The 16,969-nt window shown below is 48.5% G+C and overlaps 1 protein-coding gene across 1 annotated transcript in view; it reads left to right on the plus strand.

Annotated features, from left to right (window-relative positions):
• The window catches only part of SCARA3 (scavenger receptor class A member 3), a 45,025-nt gene that overhangs the window by 4,819 nt on the left and 23,237 nt on the right, over positions 1 to 16,969 (plus strand). The window contains exons 2-3 of the mRNA XM_007962000.3: positions 10,921 to 11,019; positions 12,727 to 12,846. Coding sequence (XP_007960191.3) covers positions 10,921 to 11,019; positions 12,727 to 12,846 — 219 coding nt within the window. The remainder of the gene's footprint in view (positions 1 to 10,920; positions 11,020 to 12,726; positions 12,847 to 16,969) is intronic.

The following is a 16,969-nucleotide window of genomic DNA, read 5'->3' on the forward strand; positions in this document are numbered from 1 at the left end:
CCAGGTGCCAGGGTCTGTACGTCTATATATGTCTAAGGACTGAGGAAGCTACAAAGAGCTCAGATGCTGTCCCTTCTCTCAAGGAGCTTACTCTTTACTAGGACACGTAGGATTTGTGTGCAAGTCACTTAAAAAAACACTAACAGTGATAAGTGTCTTAAGGGAGGTCCCAGCGAGAGAGTTTGGGGGTGGGCTGGACTCGTTTCCTGGCTTTCCTTCTTTGCTGCTGTTCTTCGAGATGCGTCCTCGGTTTCAGCCCCAGACAGGCTCCTGGTTCTTGCTGGCACCCGTTCCCTGAACAATCTCTCCCAGCCTTGAAGATGTGACACGTGGAAGTCGGCAAATCTGATGGCACCAGATTCGCTTCTCTGGGCTTCATAGCCGTATTTCCATCAGTGTCCTGAACGTCTCCAAGTAGAGACCTGCAGGCACCTTCTTCATGGTTCAGATGAGATACCTTCCCTCCACCTGAACCCAAGCTAAAAAATGGGTTATTCTGGGATGTTGCCCCAGCCCACACTTTTCAGTCAGCCAACAAGTATGGAGTTCCTGCTTTCAGGGAGGAAGCACGCTAGTTGGAAGGCAAGCCTGGGTGCTTTCTGCTCTCCCAGCAGAAACAAGACGTGCATACCTGAGAGGAGAACCGAATCATCCAGGCAGATGCCACAAAAGAACAAATGCATGACATATACGGGAGATTGGATGAGAATCCTGGGAGAGAAAGGGAGCATTTCAAGTTGGGCAGTTCAGAAAGGCTTCAGAGCGGAGCTGAAGGGTGGGGGAAGACTTGGATGGGGACAGTGAAGAAGGCAGGAAGGAGTGCTGGGAAAAGCTGGACAGCAGGTCCGGGGGGAAGAGTGGTGGTGGGGGAGAGAGATGGCCTGCAGTTGAGGGAGCCCTAAGCCAGACAGCACCTGAGTGCTCCATGAAGGACATGCGGTTGTGTCTGGTTGACATTGGAGAGCCCTGGGAGGGTTTGTCAGGAGAAGGCCTGTTTGCCACTTGCCCCTGGAGATATTCTCTCGTGGCCTTAGCCCATGTTGGGAAACCTCTACTTTTAGAGAGTGGGAGGAAGAAAATGAGCTTGTAAAGGAGCCAAGAGGAGCAGTCAAGGACACAGGCAGAAAACCATGATAGTAATGTCATGGAAATTGAGAGGAGAGAGTTCCAAGGGGGAGGAAATGAACCCCCACGTTGACTACTGATCAGCAGAGTTAGCTCAGGATTCGTGGATCAGAGAAGGCCAGGTTGCAAGGGCCAGAGGGGCAGGGTAGATCAGAAGCAAAGGCGCAGGAGGAGCTATGTCGTTAGAGTCGGAGGCAGGGCCCAGCTCAAAGGGTTTTCAAGGAAGGGATGGCCCGTGCTCATTGGAAGGTGGAGGGACAGAAGAGCAGGCGTATGGGGACTTGGGGACAGAGCAGTGGAACTGGGGGATACTCGCTTTGAGGAGAAAGAATCTCTTTATCGGGAGGCAAGGGAAGGAGAAAAGATGGTTACAGACAAACTGCATTACTAGCAGCTGCATTTAACCTTTTTATAACACATTTATTATTTTTTTAAAAAACCAAAACATTCCGAAAAGGAGAAACATTCACTCACTTGAACTCCTACCCTTTAGAGATAATAAATGACAAAATGTAGATGAACATTCTTCAGAAATCATTCTGTGTATGTTTGCACAGATTTTTTTCATGTAGATAAGATTTTACTATCCATGTTTCTTTTTTAATTGTATTTTATTTTGAGACACAGTCTCACTCTGTGCCCAGGCTGGAGTGCAATGGTACCATCGTAGCTTATTGCAGCCTTGACCTCCTAAGCTCAAGGATCCTCCCACCTCAGCCTCCCAAGTACCTGGGACTACAAGCAGGTGCCACCATGCCCAGCTAATTTTTGTATTTTTTGTAGAGATGAAGTCTAGCTATATTGCCCAGGCTGGTTTCAAGCTCCCGACCTCAAGCAGTCCTCCCTCCTCAGCCTCCCAATCACTTGGGGTTTTGTCGTTGGTGGTGGTTTTTAGTTGTTGCTTGTGCTTTTGTTTGTTTGTTTCTTTGCTTGAGACAGGGTCTTGCTCTGTTGCCCAAGCTGGAGGGTAGTGGCATTATCATGGCTCACTGCAGCCTCGACCTCTTGGGCTCAAGCAATTGTCCTACCTCAACCTCCCAAGTAACTGGGACTACAGGTGTATGCCACCATGCCCAGCTAATTTTTGTATTTTTTGGAGAGATGAGATTTCACCTTGTTGCCCAGGCTGATCTTAAACTCTTGGGTTCAAGTGATCCTCCTGCCTTAGCCTCCCAAAATGTTGGGATTACAGGCGTGAGCCACCGCACCCACCTTGCAGTATTTTTAAAAAATGGTTTCATAACATCCCATAGTAAGACTCTGTGATAATTTATGTAACCAATCTCCTAGAGATGGGCATTTTAACTATTTGCCTTTTCCCCCAGGTGTATCATAGCATGCAGTGATCACCTTTACACGTACACCTTGGCCTAGTCGTATAATTATTCTCTTAACATGAAGTTCCTAGAAGAAGGATTACTGAGTCAAAGGGCACTCACCCTTGCAGTATTGACAGAGGGTGCCAGGCTACTCAGAATGCACAAGAAGGCCTCTTTCCCCATCCCTCCCCCAGGCTGGGTTTGAAGTGTAGGCATCTGTACAGAGTTAGTGGATCATAAAGAAAGGAGTTAGAACCTCATGGTCTTGATCCTTTCAGAAAAGGAGGGGGTGAGCTCATCTTTAGAGAATGAGGTGGGCTGACCCCCGAGGAACCCAGGAATGGGAAGTGAGGCTCCTGACAGCAGGACTTGGTTGAAGCCAAATGTGTGCTGCCCTCTGACACTCTCCTGCAGCGCCAGGCTTCCCTAGTGCAGTGCGAAGAAAGCAGGCTGAGGATGGAAGTGATGGTGCCCAGGAGAGAGAACTACAGGCTCCAGGGGGCAGAAGCCAACCCTGGGGACTGGGCTGGTCTTGGAGCTCAGGGAGAATGAGAGCCTGGAGGAAGGAGAGCAAGGAAAGGCTTAGTGCACTGGGGATAAAGAAGGGAAGGGGCTTGAGATCAAGCAGATGGAACAGCGATAAGCCTTAAGCTCCAGAGCTCAGGCAAGATGTGTAGAGATGAGACAGTAAGTCCCATGTCCAGGAGCCCTGAGTTTCAACAGAAAAGCTGCCTCCATTCAAGCTGATGGCAGGAGACAGAATGAAGAAATAATCCAGTCCAGGTGATGTCATTACCCAGAACAGTGTTCCCTAAAGTCAGAGTCCCTCTGCCTCTGAACATAGGTCCCAGAATGAAAAGATACATTTCAAGATCTGCAGGAAGTTCCATGGCCAAATAAGTCTGAGAAACATGGAATTAAACACAGATTTAAATGGGCTTATTATTTTTTTTGCAGCACTTTTCAAAATGTTTGCTATGTGAATGTGAATCTCTAAGATGGCGATAGAGTATGCCATGTTTTCCACACTTACTTGATCAAATAATCCTTTTTCACAAAGAATAATTTGGGACTAGTGTCCCATAGGATATGTTTTGAAAAACTGATTTCTTGTAAGTTGGAAATTGGTCCTGGGAGTGATAGGGGTTGGGAGATGACCATAAATGAGAGCATTCATTGGAATAGTATAGAAAAATAATCCTAACAAAAGTGACTACTACTATTTATTAAGCATTTACTATGTGCCAGGTACTTTTCATATATATCTCATTGGATTTTCACAGCAGCTCATTGAAGCAGACCATCTCCCCACCATTTACACATAAGGAACATGAAGCTCAGAGGAGGGAAGTGGGGTGCCCATGCGAGACAGGCTAGGGTTTGCAGGATCAGAGGTGACAAGAGGGATCAAGACAACTGGTGATTCCCAGCCAGGCATGTTGGCTCACGCCTATAATCCCAGCACTTTGGGAGACCCAGGGAGGAGGATCACTTGAGGCCAGGAATTTGAGACCAGCCTGGGCAACATAGTGAGACCTTGTCTCTACAAAAAATAAGCAAGATTAGCTGGGTGTGATGGTGCACACGTGTAGCCTCAGCTACTTGGGAGGCTGAGGTGGGAGGATCATTCGAACCTGGGAGGTCCAGGCAGCACTGAGCAGTGATCACACCACCGCACTCCAGCCTGGCCAACAGAGCAGGACCTTGTCTATAAAAAAAAAAAAAGAAAAAAAAAGAAAAGAAAGCCGGTGATTCCCACCCCTCCCATCCCTCTGAATTCATGGGGTTCAGGGGAATCGGGGGGAGTGCTGTGTACATAGAGGAGACCAATGTGTAAGTAATGAGGGGAGAGCGCCTGTTGTGTTGGGTGAGTAGCCTGGGTTCTTATCTCAACTAGAGGCAGCACCAGGCTGCGAGCAGGTATTTAGAAATGGGTGGGCATTCGGGGTTGTCACAATGACCAGGGATTGCTACTGGCCTTTAGTGGGCAAGGCCAGGATGCTGAATGTCTGTGCAGAGTGGGCCATGCCCATCTAATGAAGAATTGCACCACCTGGAATAGGGTCTCAGTTAGAGGAGTGGAGGGCGAAAAAGGGGAGGAAAGTTGTTTAGGTTAAAGAGGGTTTAGGATAAAGCAGGGATTTACCCACAACCTCTGTGGTTACCAAGAACAGACTGGGAGGCAGCCGAAGGGATTCAGGTGGAGGTGGCAGGAACCGGGAGAGAAGCCTGTCTCAGAGCAGCAGATGTGGTTTTAGGGGTGCAGAAGCTTGAGGATAGGGACCAAAAAAGGGGCAAGTGCTGGAGGAGAGAAACTGGCGGAGCCACGGAAGCAGAAAAGGACAACTTGTTGAGCAGGAAGATCTGAAGGGAAAGGACCCGCGTCTTGAGACCTGAGTGGGCAGGCGGATTCCCAACCGATTACAGACAAACCCACAAAGGAAGCCTGTGCAGAGGGGGTAGTGGTGGAAGGGCTCTAATGAAAACAATTTTGCAGCCTTACTTATAGCATTCTCCAGCCTTAAACTATAGCTATGCTGCACTTTAAATACAGCATTGGCTCCAGAGAAGACTCTTAAATCTTTATTTTTACTGATCCAATTGGCTGTTTTGAAAACCCACTCTGTGAACCCTGCAGAAGATAATTATCAAAATATGTTCCTTGAAGTGCCCAAAGAAAGACCTTTTATTCAATTCCTCGAATCGCTCCCCCTTGTTGACTCAGATGGAAGAATGCAGTCCCAGAAAGGCGAAAGAGGGAACCAAGGACACATCTGTGGGCACCAAAAGAAAGCCGGCATCGGTGACCACAGTTGAGTTAGCAGTTGGTTAACAGGTCCGGGCTGTTTTCTACCCGCAAAGGGAGAGCTAAACCAAGCTCAACCCCAGTGGAATCAGTGGCCGTGCTTAGCAATGTGCCAAGACATGCACCCTCCATCAAACTTGCTACGTGGCTCTGTGGGAGCAGAGGCTTAAAAAAAATAAAATAAAATAAGGAATTTCTCCTCTTACGGCTGTCCTTCTTTCTGGAGTTTGAGATGGATATTGTGACCTAAGGGATGACAGGAAGAGAGGCCCTTTCAAATCTCTAGTGGTTGCCACTATTTTATGGGTCTGGGCTTGCAGCCTTGGCCTTGGCCTTCCCAGGCTATTTAACTTTTTTTCTAAGCACCCTGCCTGTGATTCGGATAGTAATCGCTGCAATAAGACTGGGGCCTGGCTGTGCCTTTCACTAGGAAATCCACGGGGCTGGCTTCTTTATGACAGGGACCGTGGCCCTCCCTCACAGCAGCTGTGGTCCCTTGGGGCCTTGGGAACAGGGCAGGCAGAAATTGGCTCACCGAGTCTCAGATGTTCATTCTTTCATGATTCCCATGCTGTCCCAAGGTTGTCCCCAGAGAGGAGTTTTCCCGTAGGTTTTTAGGTCCCAGCATCTCCTTACCTTCTCCAGTGTCCTCTTCCAAGCCCACCCACTCCTGCTAAAATAACCTTGCTCCTAGAAGATGAAGAAAGGAAGAGGAGAGAGAGAAAGAGAAAGAGAGAGAGAGAAAGAGAGAAGAGACAGAAGGCAACCAATGCTATTTCTGCCTTCCTACAAATGGAGCCTCTCTCCAGACACCTAGAGCCTATCATAACACGAAGATTTCATTACCCCTTCCAGACACCCAGCATGCCTCACACTCAGGCACTCCTCCATTTGCAGCATGGCAAGAGTCCTCCATTTCTTTATACCTGACGCAGACAAGAACCAGTGCCTTACTTTAGAGAGTTACAGACATGTTACATACAGGTGGTATTGTAAGGCAATTAACTGGGGCAACAATGGAAAAACATGAGCCCTGCAAACAAGAGCCGTTGGAGCTTTAGGAGGAGAGTATGGTGTCTTTTGTTCTGTTCTGAGAAGGGGAGGAGAAGCAGAGCCAACATTTTGCTCCTACCCATTCCTCCACCGGCTCATTCTTTTGCAGTTCAAACATCAGCCCGTGGTCTATACATTTTGCCTTCACTGCTTTAAGCCTTGCACCCCAAATGCACCCATTGTCTCCAGCACTCCCTAGTCATGGAGAATCCTAAGAATAAACCAGATTTCAACCCTATTTTAAGTCATCAATCTTCATTTTTTAAAGACACATGAGCTCCTGATTAAAACAGCAGAGGATAACAGTTAAGTGAAAACATAGGCTAAAACAGTAGAGGATAACAGTTAACTGAAAACATAGGCCTTTGCAGAGGGTCAGAAAACACATCTTTATGAAACATCCACTATGTGATCAACCCGGTGCTGAAAGCAGCTGAGGGGAGCTTTCCTGATTGCAGGGAGGTAGCAAACTGCTAGGAGTGTGACCTGTCAACTGATATCAGGCTTGTATGGAAAGGCCTTGTGCCGGTTCTGAGGCCTTTCTGAGATGGGCATGCGCAACTCTGCAGACACTAGAATGCGTGTTTGGATCCTGCCTCAGATTCTTGGATATTTAGGAGCCACTAACCAGCTTCCAGGGCACTTAACGTATCTGAGCCTTTGTAACATGATGGAGGTGAATTTGCAAATTCCCTTCCCACCCTCTCAGGCTGTGGTTCTCTATCCCTGAAATACCTTTGGAGAGCTGGTGCACCCAACACGAAGTCAGTTTGCCCTTGATGGCAGGAGAATAGGCGTAGAAGACGGAGAGGGGAAGGAAATTATTTTGCCATCTCTATTAACTCCGCTTGGCCTAGTTCAAGGAGGGACTACGGATGCCTGCCTAATCAGTCATCCTCTAATCAATCACTACCCTGGGGCCTCAGCCAGGGCTTTTTCATTCTTGATTCTGTTTCTTCATCCATACATACTCTGATCAGAACAATCTTGGTATAACGTGAACATAATGAGCTTGTGCTTGCAAAGGGCTTGGCTTATAAGAGCCTCACAAATGCTTTGGATTATGTTCTTATTAAGTGAACGAGGCTACAGTGGTGAGTTACTACAACATTCCAGACATAGATGAGTCAGGGGTCCCCATGGTCCGGGGCTTAGTGCTGGAAGACAGGAAATCCAAGGGATTAGAGAGAGAAGACCTCTTTGTGGATTGGGGAGGGCTGTGAGTTATGGAGCTGAGATGTCAATGGAGGGAAGATGGCCAAACATCCGTGGTCTCCCTAGCCTAGAGAGATCTGAGATCCTCGCTGGAAGCTGCCACTTCCCTTCCCATGGGTCACTTGGTGCAGTACTGGAACGCCTTGTTAGCAATTTCCACTGGCTAACAGTTGCTAATTTGGGGGGCTATCCACTGGGAAAGCTGGTTATAACAAAGCTCTGTGTTTTTTGAGAGGGTGTTTGCTGAAGCCTGGTGTCAGCCTTGCTTGATTTAAGTCATCCCAGATTCCCTGCAAAGGCTATAAACAGTGAAGTGATGAAATTGGCCCTAGAGCCAGAACAGGGAGGAGGCCCAGTCACGGGGGAGGGCAGAGGAGCTCATCAAGGATGGGGAGAGACGAGGAACTGGGCCGAGGAGGCAGCTCTGCTCTAAGGGATGGAAGGAATACTACCCCACGGTAGCTCCGGGGTGGTGGTGAATACATCCCACAGCCCACAGCGTGGTTCTGACTGGGCTCTCTGGAGGTGAGAGGCCATGGCTAGTAGGGGGAGGTTCTGGTCAGACAGAAACAGAAGGTACCAAGGAATTCCCCTGCCTTGCCTCAGGCATTCATTTATGGGAAAGAGATCGTAATCCTGGTGACCGCCCAGGCCAGGCTTCCTTGTAAACTGTTGGCAGATTGATGACGGGACAGCTGCCCAAGGAGAGCTGAAAGTGATGCTTCTTAGGATATGCATGAAAAGGAACTTCTCATGCTTCCTTCCTTCTCCTGCTTTACCCTCCAGAGCACTTGCCCGCACCCCCGCTGCCCCCACACACGCACGAGTGCCCCAGTAAGCAAATCTACCTAGAATCTCCTATTGTGGAGAGGAAAACCAGGATTCAGGAAGCTTTGCCACTGCCCAACTCTGTGACTTGAGCCAGGCATTAAAAACCTCACACCACACATACACAGGTACACACACATGCACACTCATGGGCAAAAATGCACGTGCACATATGTGCAAGCACAGCATGCATGTATACTCACACATGCATCACATACACCCTCACACACATGCCCACATACACAAAATTTACTTTCCTCACCTGTCAAATCAGGAGAAAATGTGCTCACTCTGTCTCTCGGGCTACTTGTAGGGATCAAATGGGGTAATAGATGTGAGGGCGCTTTGAAAGTCCTAAACCGCAGGTCTCCTTGTCGCCCCAAATTAATTCAATCTCTGGGGGTGGAGCTCTGACTGACATTGGTCCCTTGAAAGCTCCCCAAAGAGCTCCAAGGCAGGCATAGAATGGCTGAAAAGCATAATACCAAATCCTTTGTTGGTTTATTTGAAATTGTGTTTGTTGAGTCTTTCTCTATGCCAACCACTGTGCTTGGGGTGTTGGATAAAGCAGAGAATAAAACAGATGGTCTCTGCCCTCGGAGCTGAAGTGCTGGGGAAGAGAGCTACCGCATGGATAGGAGAGGTGCATTCTTCCACAGGAGAGCACAGAGCATGTGAGGTGTGGGCAACAGGGCCTTACGCTAGTCTGGGAGCTCAAGAAAGTCTGCTGGGGAAGTGATGTTTAAGCCATGCATGAAGGCCAAGCAGAGGACATTCATGGCCGTGATGGTAGCATCTGTAATTTGGGGTCACCCTCAGTCCTCTCCCTACCGAGTCCATTCAGAGCTGCCCTTGCTTACCAACGGCGCCTTGCTGATGCATCTCAGCTCCTATGTTGATCACAATGGCTGTGGCATGGCATTTGGGCCTCAGGTGCTCACAGGTCTAGGATGAGACTCAAGATGCCCATCAGTCATGGTCAGGAGCCCCCAGGGCTCTGCAGCTCATTCACGTGCCACCCTCTTCTTGTCTACCCGCTGACCTTGCTGTTGCAGGAGCAAGATCTCTTAGCACTTTGTGGAACCTTTGCACATTACCTCAAGGTGGTTGTAGGTATGATAGAAAAGATTTCCGAGTTCACATCGTGGCTTCACCACTTCTATTCTGTGGGCTGTGAAGCAACATTCGGAACTTCCCTGAACCTCAGTCTTTTTGTCCATAAATGTGATTCTCTGGACTGTAAAGTTTATAAGGTGCTGTGAAGATTGCCTTGAGGCAAAACCCAGCACTTTATTGCATTAAAAACAAAAAGGAAAAAAGCAAAACTTGAAGCTTCTACTTCTAGCATTACCAACTTAAAATATTCTCGGGCTATAAAATTTAGGCATTAAATAAACTACAGATATACTGCTAAGTGCATAGCTAAAGGTAAAAGAAGCAGGGAATCCTTAAGGACCCCAAAAAACAAGCAAATAAAGAGAGAAAGAGAAAGAGAGAGAGAGGGAAGAGAGAGAGACAGAGAGAAAGAAAGGAGGGAGGGATAGAAAGAAAGTGAGGGAGAGGGAAGACAGAAGGAGGGAGGGAGAGAAAGAGAGTGAGAGGGAGGAGAGAGAAAAAGGAAGAGAGAGAGGAGGGAGGGAGGGAGAGAGAATGAAAGGAGGGAGAAAAGTAGGGAAGGAAGGAAAGAAGGAAAGAAAGGGAAGGAAAGGAAGGAAGAAAGGGAAGCAAAGAAGTAAGGAAAGGAGGGAGGAAAGTAGGGAGGGAGGGAGGGAGGGAAGGAAGGAAGGAAGGAAGGAAGGAAGGAAGGAAGGAAGGAAGGAAGGAAGGAAGGAAGGAAGGAAAAGGCCAGGTCTTGCTTACAAGGAGTGGGAGGTGAAGAGTGTCTGGGGAACTAGAGGAATCTTCTGAGTGAGGGATACATCATTTAGGTCTTAGTTAGGGACCATATTGTCCCAGGGAATAAGCACCAAATCAGCCTCTGATAGGAGACCTGCTCCGCCCAAGGCCCCTTGACACTTGGTGGGTCCTGGGTGAGATTGTGTGAGGTAGGGATCTGCGCCCATCCTGTCTCCTCCTCCCTCTGACTGCCTCCTCCCTCTGGCCTCCTCCTCTTCACAGCCTCCCAGCTATACTGGAGGCAGAGTCTTGGAGGGGACTATGCTGGGGCCAGATTCAGCCTTGTCCTGGAGAAGAGGTATTCTGCTTCAGTGACCAAGTGTTGGGGAATAGAAGCACGCTAAGCTGTAGCAAGCAGCCAGCTCTTATTTGTCCTTACTCCACCTCCAGGGGTTTCAACAAGCTGTAGAGAGAGCAGGCGCTGGGCTGGCCCATGTGTCTTTCCCAGCGTTTGGGAAATGGGGAGCTCTCCTTATCCAGAGGGGCAGGACATCCCAGCTCCTCAGCCACCTGATTCCTACGTCTACCCCCTTTTTGCAGCTTACATCAGGCCACCTGGAGCTCAGTGAGCTGGCTCAGGGGTAGAGGTGGGCACAGGATGTGGGGACTGTTAAATAAAAGGGGCTGCTGGAGAGGGCTGGGATGGCTCTGGATCTGATGGCACTGGTTCCGTTATAGTGAGGTCAGCCGGCGGCGACGGAGATGCCTTGTGCGTTACGGAAGAGGACCTGGTGGGTGATGACGAGGACATGCCGAGCTTCCCGTGCACCCAGAAGGGTAAGGACTCTGGGCTGCCCCTGATCTCCACTCTGGGCTGAGAGATCCCTATCTCCATCCCCAAGCCAGTGACAGATGTGTCTCTTTAGGTGGTTTCAAAAGCCTGGGTGTCCTTTCCGCACTGCTTCCTGGATGGTTAAAGGGCAGAGTTCATGGCCCTGGGCGTGCAGTACCAATGAAGTCAAAGGAGTTTAGAATTTTTTTTCTTAAAGACATGGTTTTGCTGTGTCGCCCAGGCTGGTATGAGTGGTATAACCATAGATCACTGCAGCCTCAAATTCCTGGGCTCAAGTGTTCCTCCCATCTCAGCCTCCCAAATAGCTGTGACTATAGGCGCACACCACCATTCCTGGATGAATTTTTTTATTTTTTGTAGATACAGCGGTCTTGCTATGTTGCCCAGACTGGTCTCAAACTCCTGGTCTCAAGTGATCCGCCTGTCTCAGCCTCCCAAATTGCTGGGTTTACAGGTGTGAGCCACTGCGCTTGGCCTGAAATGAAAGCTTCGCACAAGTGCCCCCTGTCTCCTGGGCTCCTCCTGAGACCCATCAGGGACGTCTGCCATCTCCCAGAGCTACATACTCTGTCCCTGGGGCCCATCTTCTAGCTAGCCCAGAGTTGTCCCCTTCATTGTGTCCCATGCTACCTGAACCGCTGTTTGGAGTGGGGCCCGTCAGTGCTTTGGTGCAGGTTAGAGCAGTTGTTCGCAACCTTAGCTCTTCATTACAGTCACCCGTGGATGCATGAGACCAACCCTTGGAAATTCCTATTTGTTTGGCCTGGAGTGGGATCTGGGCATCAGGATTTTTAAGCATCCTAGTACTCAGAATGTGTGGCTACAGTTGAATTCACCTTAGGAATTTGCAGCTGGGCCATCACTGCATTCCCGCTGGGTGTTGGCCACCTGCCCACATATTCAGGAACATCTGGCTCGCTCCTTCCTCCATACCAGTAACTCCACTGGTGGACTGTGACTATTTGTTTGGTTTCCAGTAGAACTTCTGGTTCCCTGAAGAGTATGGGGACTGGTAACCAACATTCTGGTTTACCAGAGACTGAGGGGATTCCCAGGGTTTGGGGCTTTCCATTTTCTTTTTTGTTTTTTAAAATAGAGATGGGATCTTGCTATGTTGCCCAGGCTGGCCTCAAACTCCTGGGCTCAAGTGATCCCCCTGTCTCAGACTCCTAAAGTGCTGGGATTACAGGCATGAGCCACTGCACCCTGAAGACTCAGTTTTAAAACCTAGACAATCTTAGCAAACCAGGATGATTTGCACCATGCTGAGGAGCTCCCGCGACAGGAGACTTTCAGTGCTAAAACCCAGAAGGTCCTGGGCAAGCCCAGACAAGTTGGTCACTCAGTGGGGTCTCAGGCTGGCTGCTCATCTTGTGGGTCATCAGTAGGACCAATGGAGAGGGAAGAGGTGTTGCCCCTCCCCTTGGGCCAAATGAAGATGCCATGGAGAGAGGATGATGGTAGTGATGGGAGCTGTTCTTTGAAGTCCTGACTCGGTCTCCTGCATTCCAGAAAGCACCAGCACCTAGAGAAAGGCGGTAGGACAGGTAGAGAATGAGGGTCGAGAACAGCTCCCCTTCTGAGCCTGGTTTAAATGTGATGAGACAGGCCAGAGCAGGAATATACAACTGACCCTTCAGCTCTGGCCTGAGCCACTGGCCTAAGCCATTGTCTCCTTGTGTGCCCTACAGGCCGGCCAGGGCCCCGCTGCAGCCGCTGCCAGAAGAACTTGTCTTTGCACACATCGGTGAGGATTCTTTACCTCTTCCTGGCCCTGCTCCTGGTGGCTGTGGCTGTGTTGGCCTCTCTGGGTGAGTCCAGGGCTTGCCCACCCCGGGCTGTAGTGGGGTGTCTGGTCAGGGATCCAGCACCAAAAGCTCCCCTGCAAAGACAAACACTTGATATCTGTATCCCAGGGCCCAGAGCCAGCATCTTCCTGGCTAGGGGATTTCTATGCCTAATCCAAACTGCAGACACTGACAACTGATGAGCTCTGTGGTCTTGAGGAAGGTACCCGCCTCCGGGGACCCCTGCTGTCCCCTTGGTGTAATGAGATGATACAACCAGGTCAGTGCTTCTCAGTTTCAGCTCCATGTTACAGCCACCTTGGAGCTTTAAAGAATATCGATGTTGGCCGGGTGCGGTGGCTCAAGCCTGTAATCCCAGCACTCTGGGAGGCCAAGACGGGCGGATCACGAGGTCAGGAGATCAAAACCATCCTGGCGAACACGATGAAACCCCGTCTCTACTAAAAAATACAAAAAACTAGCCGGGCGAGGTGGCGGGCGCCTGTAGTCCCAGCTACTCGGGAGGCTGAGGCAGGAGAATGGTGTAAACCCGGGAGGTGGAGCTTGCAGTGAGCTGAGATCTGGCCACTGCACTCCAGCCTGGGCGACAGAGCGAGACTCCATCTCAGAAAAAAAAAAAGGAATATCGATGTCTGGGCCCCACCCCAATCGTGGAATTAATGTGGTATCTTTCAACTCTCCTGATGGTTCCGTTGTTCACCCAGGATTGAGATCACTGGATTGAGTGACTTCTAAGCCCCCTTCCATGGTCTGTGTGAGTGTTTCTCAAAGTGAGGCTGGATGCCTACTGCAGCAATTTCACCTCCAGTATTTGTTAAAATGCAAATTCCTGGGTCTCCCTCAGCCAGACCTGCTGAGACCAAGGAATCTGGGGGGTCCTGCAGGTAAGACCCAGGGATCTGAGGTTTGATTCTTCTCATACACATTAGGGTTTGTAGTAGTTGACCTAGGTCACAGCACACAGCCAGAGGTAGGTCACTTCTGCCTTCCAGATGCTGACAGATTGTGGTAAACTGGTTACAACAGATTTGGTGTTTGTAATCCCATTTCACTAAGAGTGCTAAGAGTGCAATCCCATTCCACACTTAGCTTCAAACTTTGAAAATCCAGGCTCTGGTAGGTTTGTTTGTTCCAATCTACTAGATTTTAGAAACAAGGCCGGGAGTAGGGAGAGGCAGTTGAGGCTCTGAGGGGGTAACCCCTGCTCTCATGCAGACCCTGAGCCTGAGCACATCCCTAAGGAGAGGCGCCTCGTCCTGGCCCCGGCTGGAGATATTCAGTTACCAGCCTTCTTAGCTTGAAGGCAAGAGGCCAGCATACTAATGATTTGAATAGACACCAAGTCGTCTTCCAGTAATCCGAAGGCATTAATTAATCCAACACAAGCCGAGCACCTGCTCTGTGCCAGGCACTGGGAACACTGAGTTGCGTCAATTACATTTCACCATCAAGGGACGTGGTTCTTCCCTCTTGTCAGGGGATATTGGAATCCCTTGGAAAGCATTTAAAAATACTAGTGCCAGAGTACCCCCCCTCCACTCACTCCAGATGAATTAAATCAAAATCTCTGGGTAGGACCCAGGCCTTAGTCATTTATAAATCCCCTCGAGGGTTCCAATATACAGCTAGATTCAAGGACCAAGGGTTTCAGAACTTCCCAAGCCTCTCACCACCTGTCTCTGCTAAATCAATTTGCAGGGTTTGGCCTTTCAGAAAGTGGCCAAAATCCCAGGTCAGAAGAGGGAAGGAGCCACGGTCTGCCTATCAGAGGCCGCAAACTTGCTGTCAGAGAACTTGTCAAGATTTCTGGCCACCCCTTTTAGGGCCTCAGCTCACAGCACCCAAGGGACCTGGGCCATTATCAAAGCTCCAAGAACCATAGGATCAGGCCCAGAGAAGAGCGTAGGCACTAAAGAGTTTCCAAGAGGACGACAGAATGTGAGACACTGTTACGTGCATAACGTCCATGAGTCAGCCTGGCAGGCCGGAGCAGGAGGTTGGCCCTACTCCTCGCGGGAGGGAACAGTCCTGGGGAGGGGACAGGATTTGCCCCAAGATCCAGAGTGAATGGACAGAGGATCAGAAGAACCGGGGTGAGGCGTGCATGTTTGTGAACCATGGGAAAACTTTGGGTTTCCTTTTTTGTTTTTGCCTCCAGCTTGGGTATCCCAAGTCCCTGGATCAGTATTGGCACCATCCTGGCCTAAATGGCAGGTGCCCAATAATATCTGTTGAAAGAATGACTATAGATTGGTAAAGCATGTGTGTGTGTGTGTGTGTATGGTGTGTGTGTGAGTGTGTGAATAGACTGGTCAATGCTTTACAACCAGGATTGTGACCACAGTCCAGAGGGTTGGGAAAATCAGTCAGCAGACATTACAAACCAACTCTGTTCATTTTAATCAAGTATTTTTTTTTTAAATCAAGAGCATACAGGAGGCCAAGAACTATATTCTATACTAGGCAGTATACTGCTTAGTAAAACACAGACCCTGCCTTCATGGAGTTTATAATCTAGAGCTGATTATGGCCATATTTTTCTGTAAAAGGCTACATAGTAAATATTTTAGGCTTTTCAGGTTACATACGATCTTTGTCACAACCAGACTCATTGCAGAGCAAAAGCAGCCACAAGCAGTCTGTAAATGAATAGGGGTGGCAACTCCTGTAAATCAGGCATTGGGCTGGATTTCACCTGCAGGCCGTAATTTGCTACCCCCTGGTTTAGATCACTGATCTCTAAACTTTCTTGACCGTGCATCCCATTAGTAAAACATTCATTTGAAATGCATCCAAAAATTTACATGGATTGATGAATGGGTGAAAGAGATGGATGAATATAAAATAAATACGGAAAAATGCTACTTGTAGAATCTAGGCGATAGGCACAGAGGTCTTCACTGTACAAGTCCTTCTATTGTTTGAGAAATTTTTAAATTAAATGTTGGAAAAGAAAAATTTGATAGAGTCATACCTCAAAAATATACCTATTTATTTATAAGTGATATATAAGTACTATTTGCCATATTGTCTACATTATAAACATAATTTTATAAGGATGAAGAAAAATCATGTCTAAAAAGTAAGTAAAATGGCTTAAAAAGAAATTTATAATGATTAAGCGTGAAATGCACAATGAAGAAATAAGCAAGGCCAGGTGCAGTGGCTCATGTCTGTAACCCCAGCACCTTGAGAGGCCAAGGTGGGAGGATCACTTGAGCTCAGGATTTCGAGGCCAGCCTGGGCAACACAGTGAGACCCCACTCATTTCAATTTAAAAAAAATTGACAATTGACTGGACATGGTGGCATATGCTGGTAGTCCCGACCACTTAAGAGGCTGGGCTGGGATGATCACTTGAGCCCAGGAGATTGAGGCTGCAGTGAGCCCTTTTCACACCACTGCACTCCAGCCTGGGTGACAGAGCAAGACTCCGTCTCACAAAAAAAAAAAAAAAGAAAAAAGAAATGAACAGGTGAATGAATTACACGGAGTGGAGTGAGCCTTGGCTGTTGGCTTGGAAGTAGACTTAATGAAGCATAGGAATAGGAATCAAAGTCACCCAATCTCTCTGTATCTTTGTTCATCTATGCATGAAATCTTCATTGTAGGGAGGCTCAAATGGAATAATAACTATTGTAAACTGTAAAGTGCTTGTCTCATGTAACAGCATGTGCTTAATTCCCAAACTCTCTCAACGTGTCGCTGTTACTAATTAAGTAAATCTCCTGACAGCTCTGAGATGTACAGTATTAACTGGAACCTGGAGATTCCAAATAATTTGAAAGCATAGAATTTTGGCGCTGATGAGAGCCTCAGCGTCATCAAGCTCCACATTTTTGTTTTACGTGTGATTGAATTGAGCTCAGGAAAGGGTAACTGACTTGACCAAAGTCACCCGACAAATTGTGATGTAAACTAGGACTAGAAGCTGTGTTACTCAGTGCTCTTGGTGGTGCTAATTCTTTCCCCTTGTACTTGGTCTTAAGAGGATCTGTGGGAAACATCTTGCTGAACCTCCGAACAACCCATGCCCTTCCTCACTACCAGGCCCATTCAGGCACCCACTGGAAAAAGCCAGGCGTCCTGCTACTGCCAAGATGTGCTCTAACCACTGGCCAACATG

This window comes from Chlorocebus sabaeus, chromosome 8, assembly GCF_047675955.1.
Source record: "Chlorocebus sabaeus isolate Y175 chromosome 8, mChlSab1.0.hap1, whole genome shotgun sequence".
Lineage (NCBI taxonomy): Eukaryota > Metazoa > Chordata > Mammalia > Primates > Cercopithecidae > Chlorocebus > Chlorocebus sabaeus.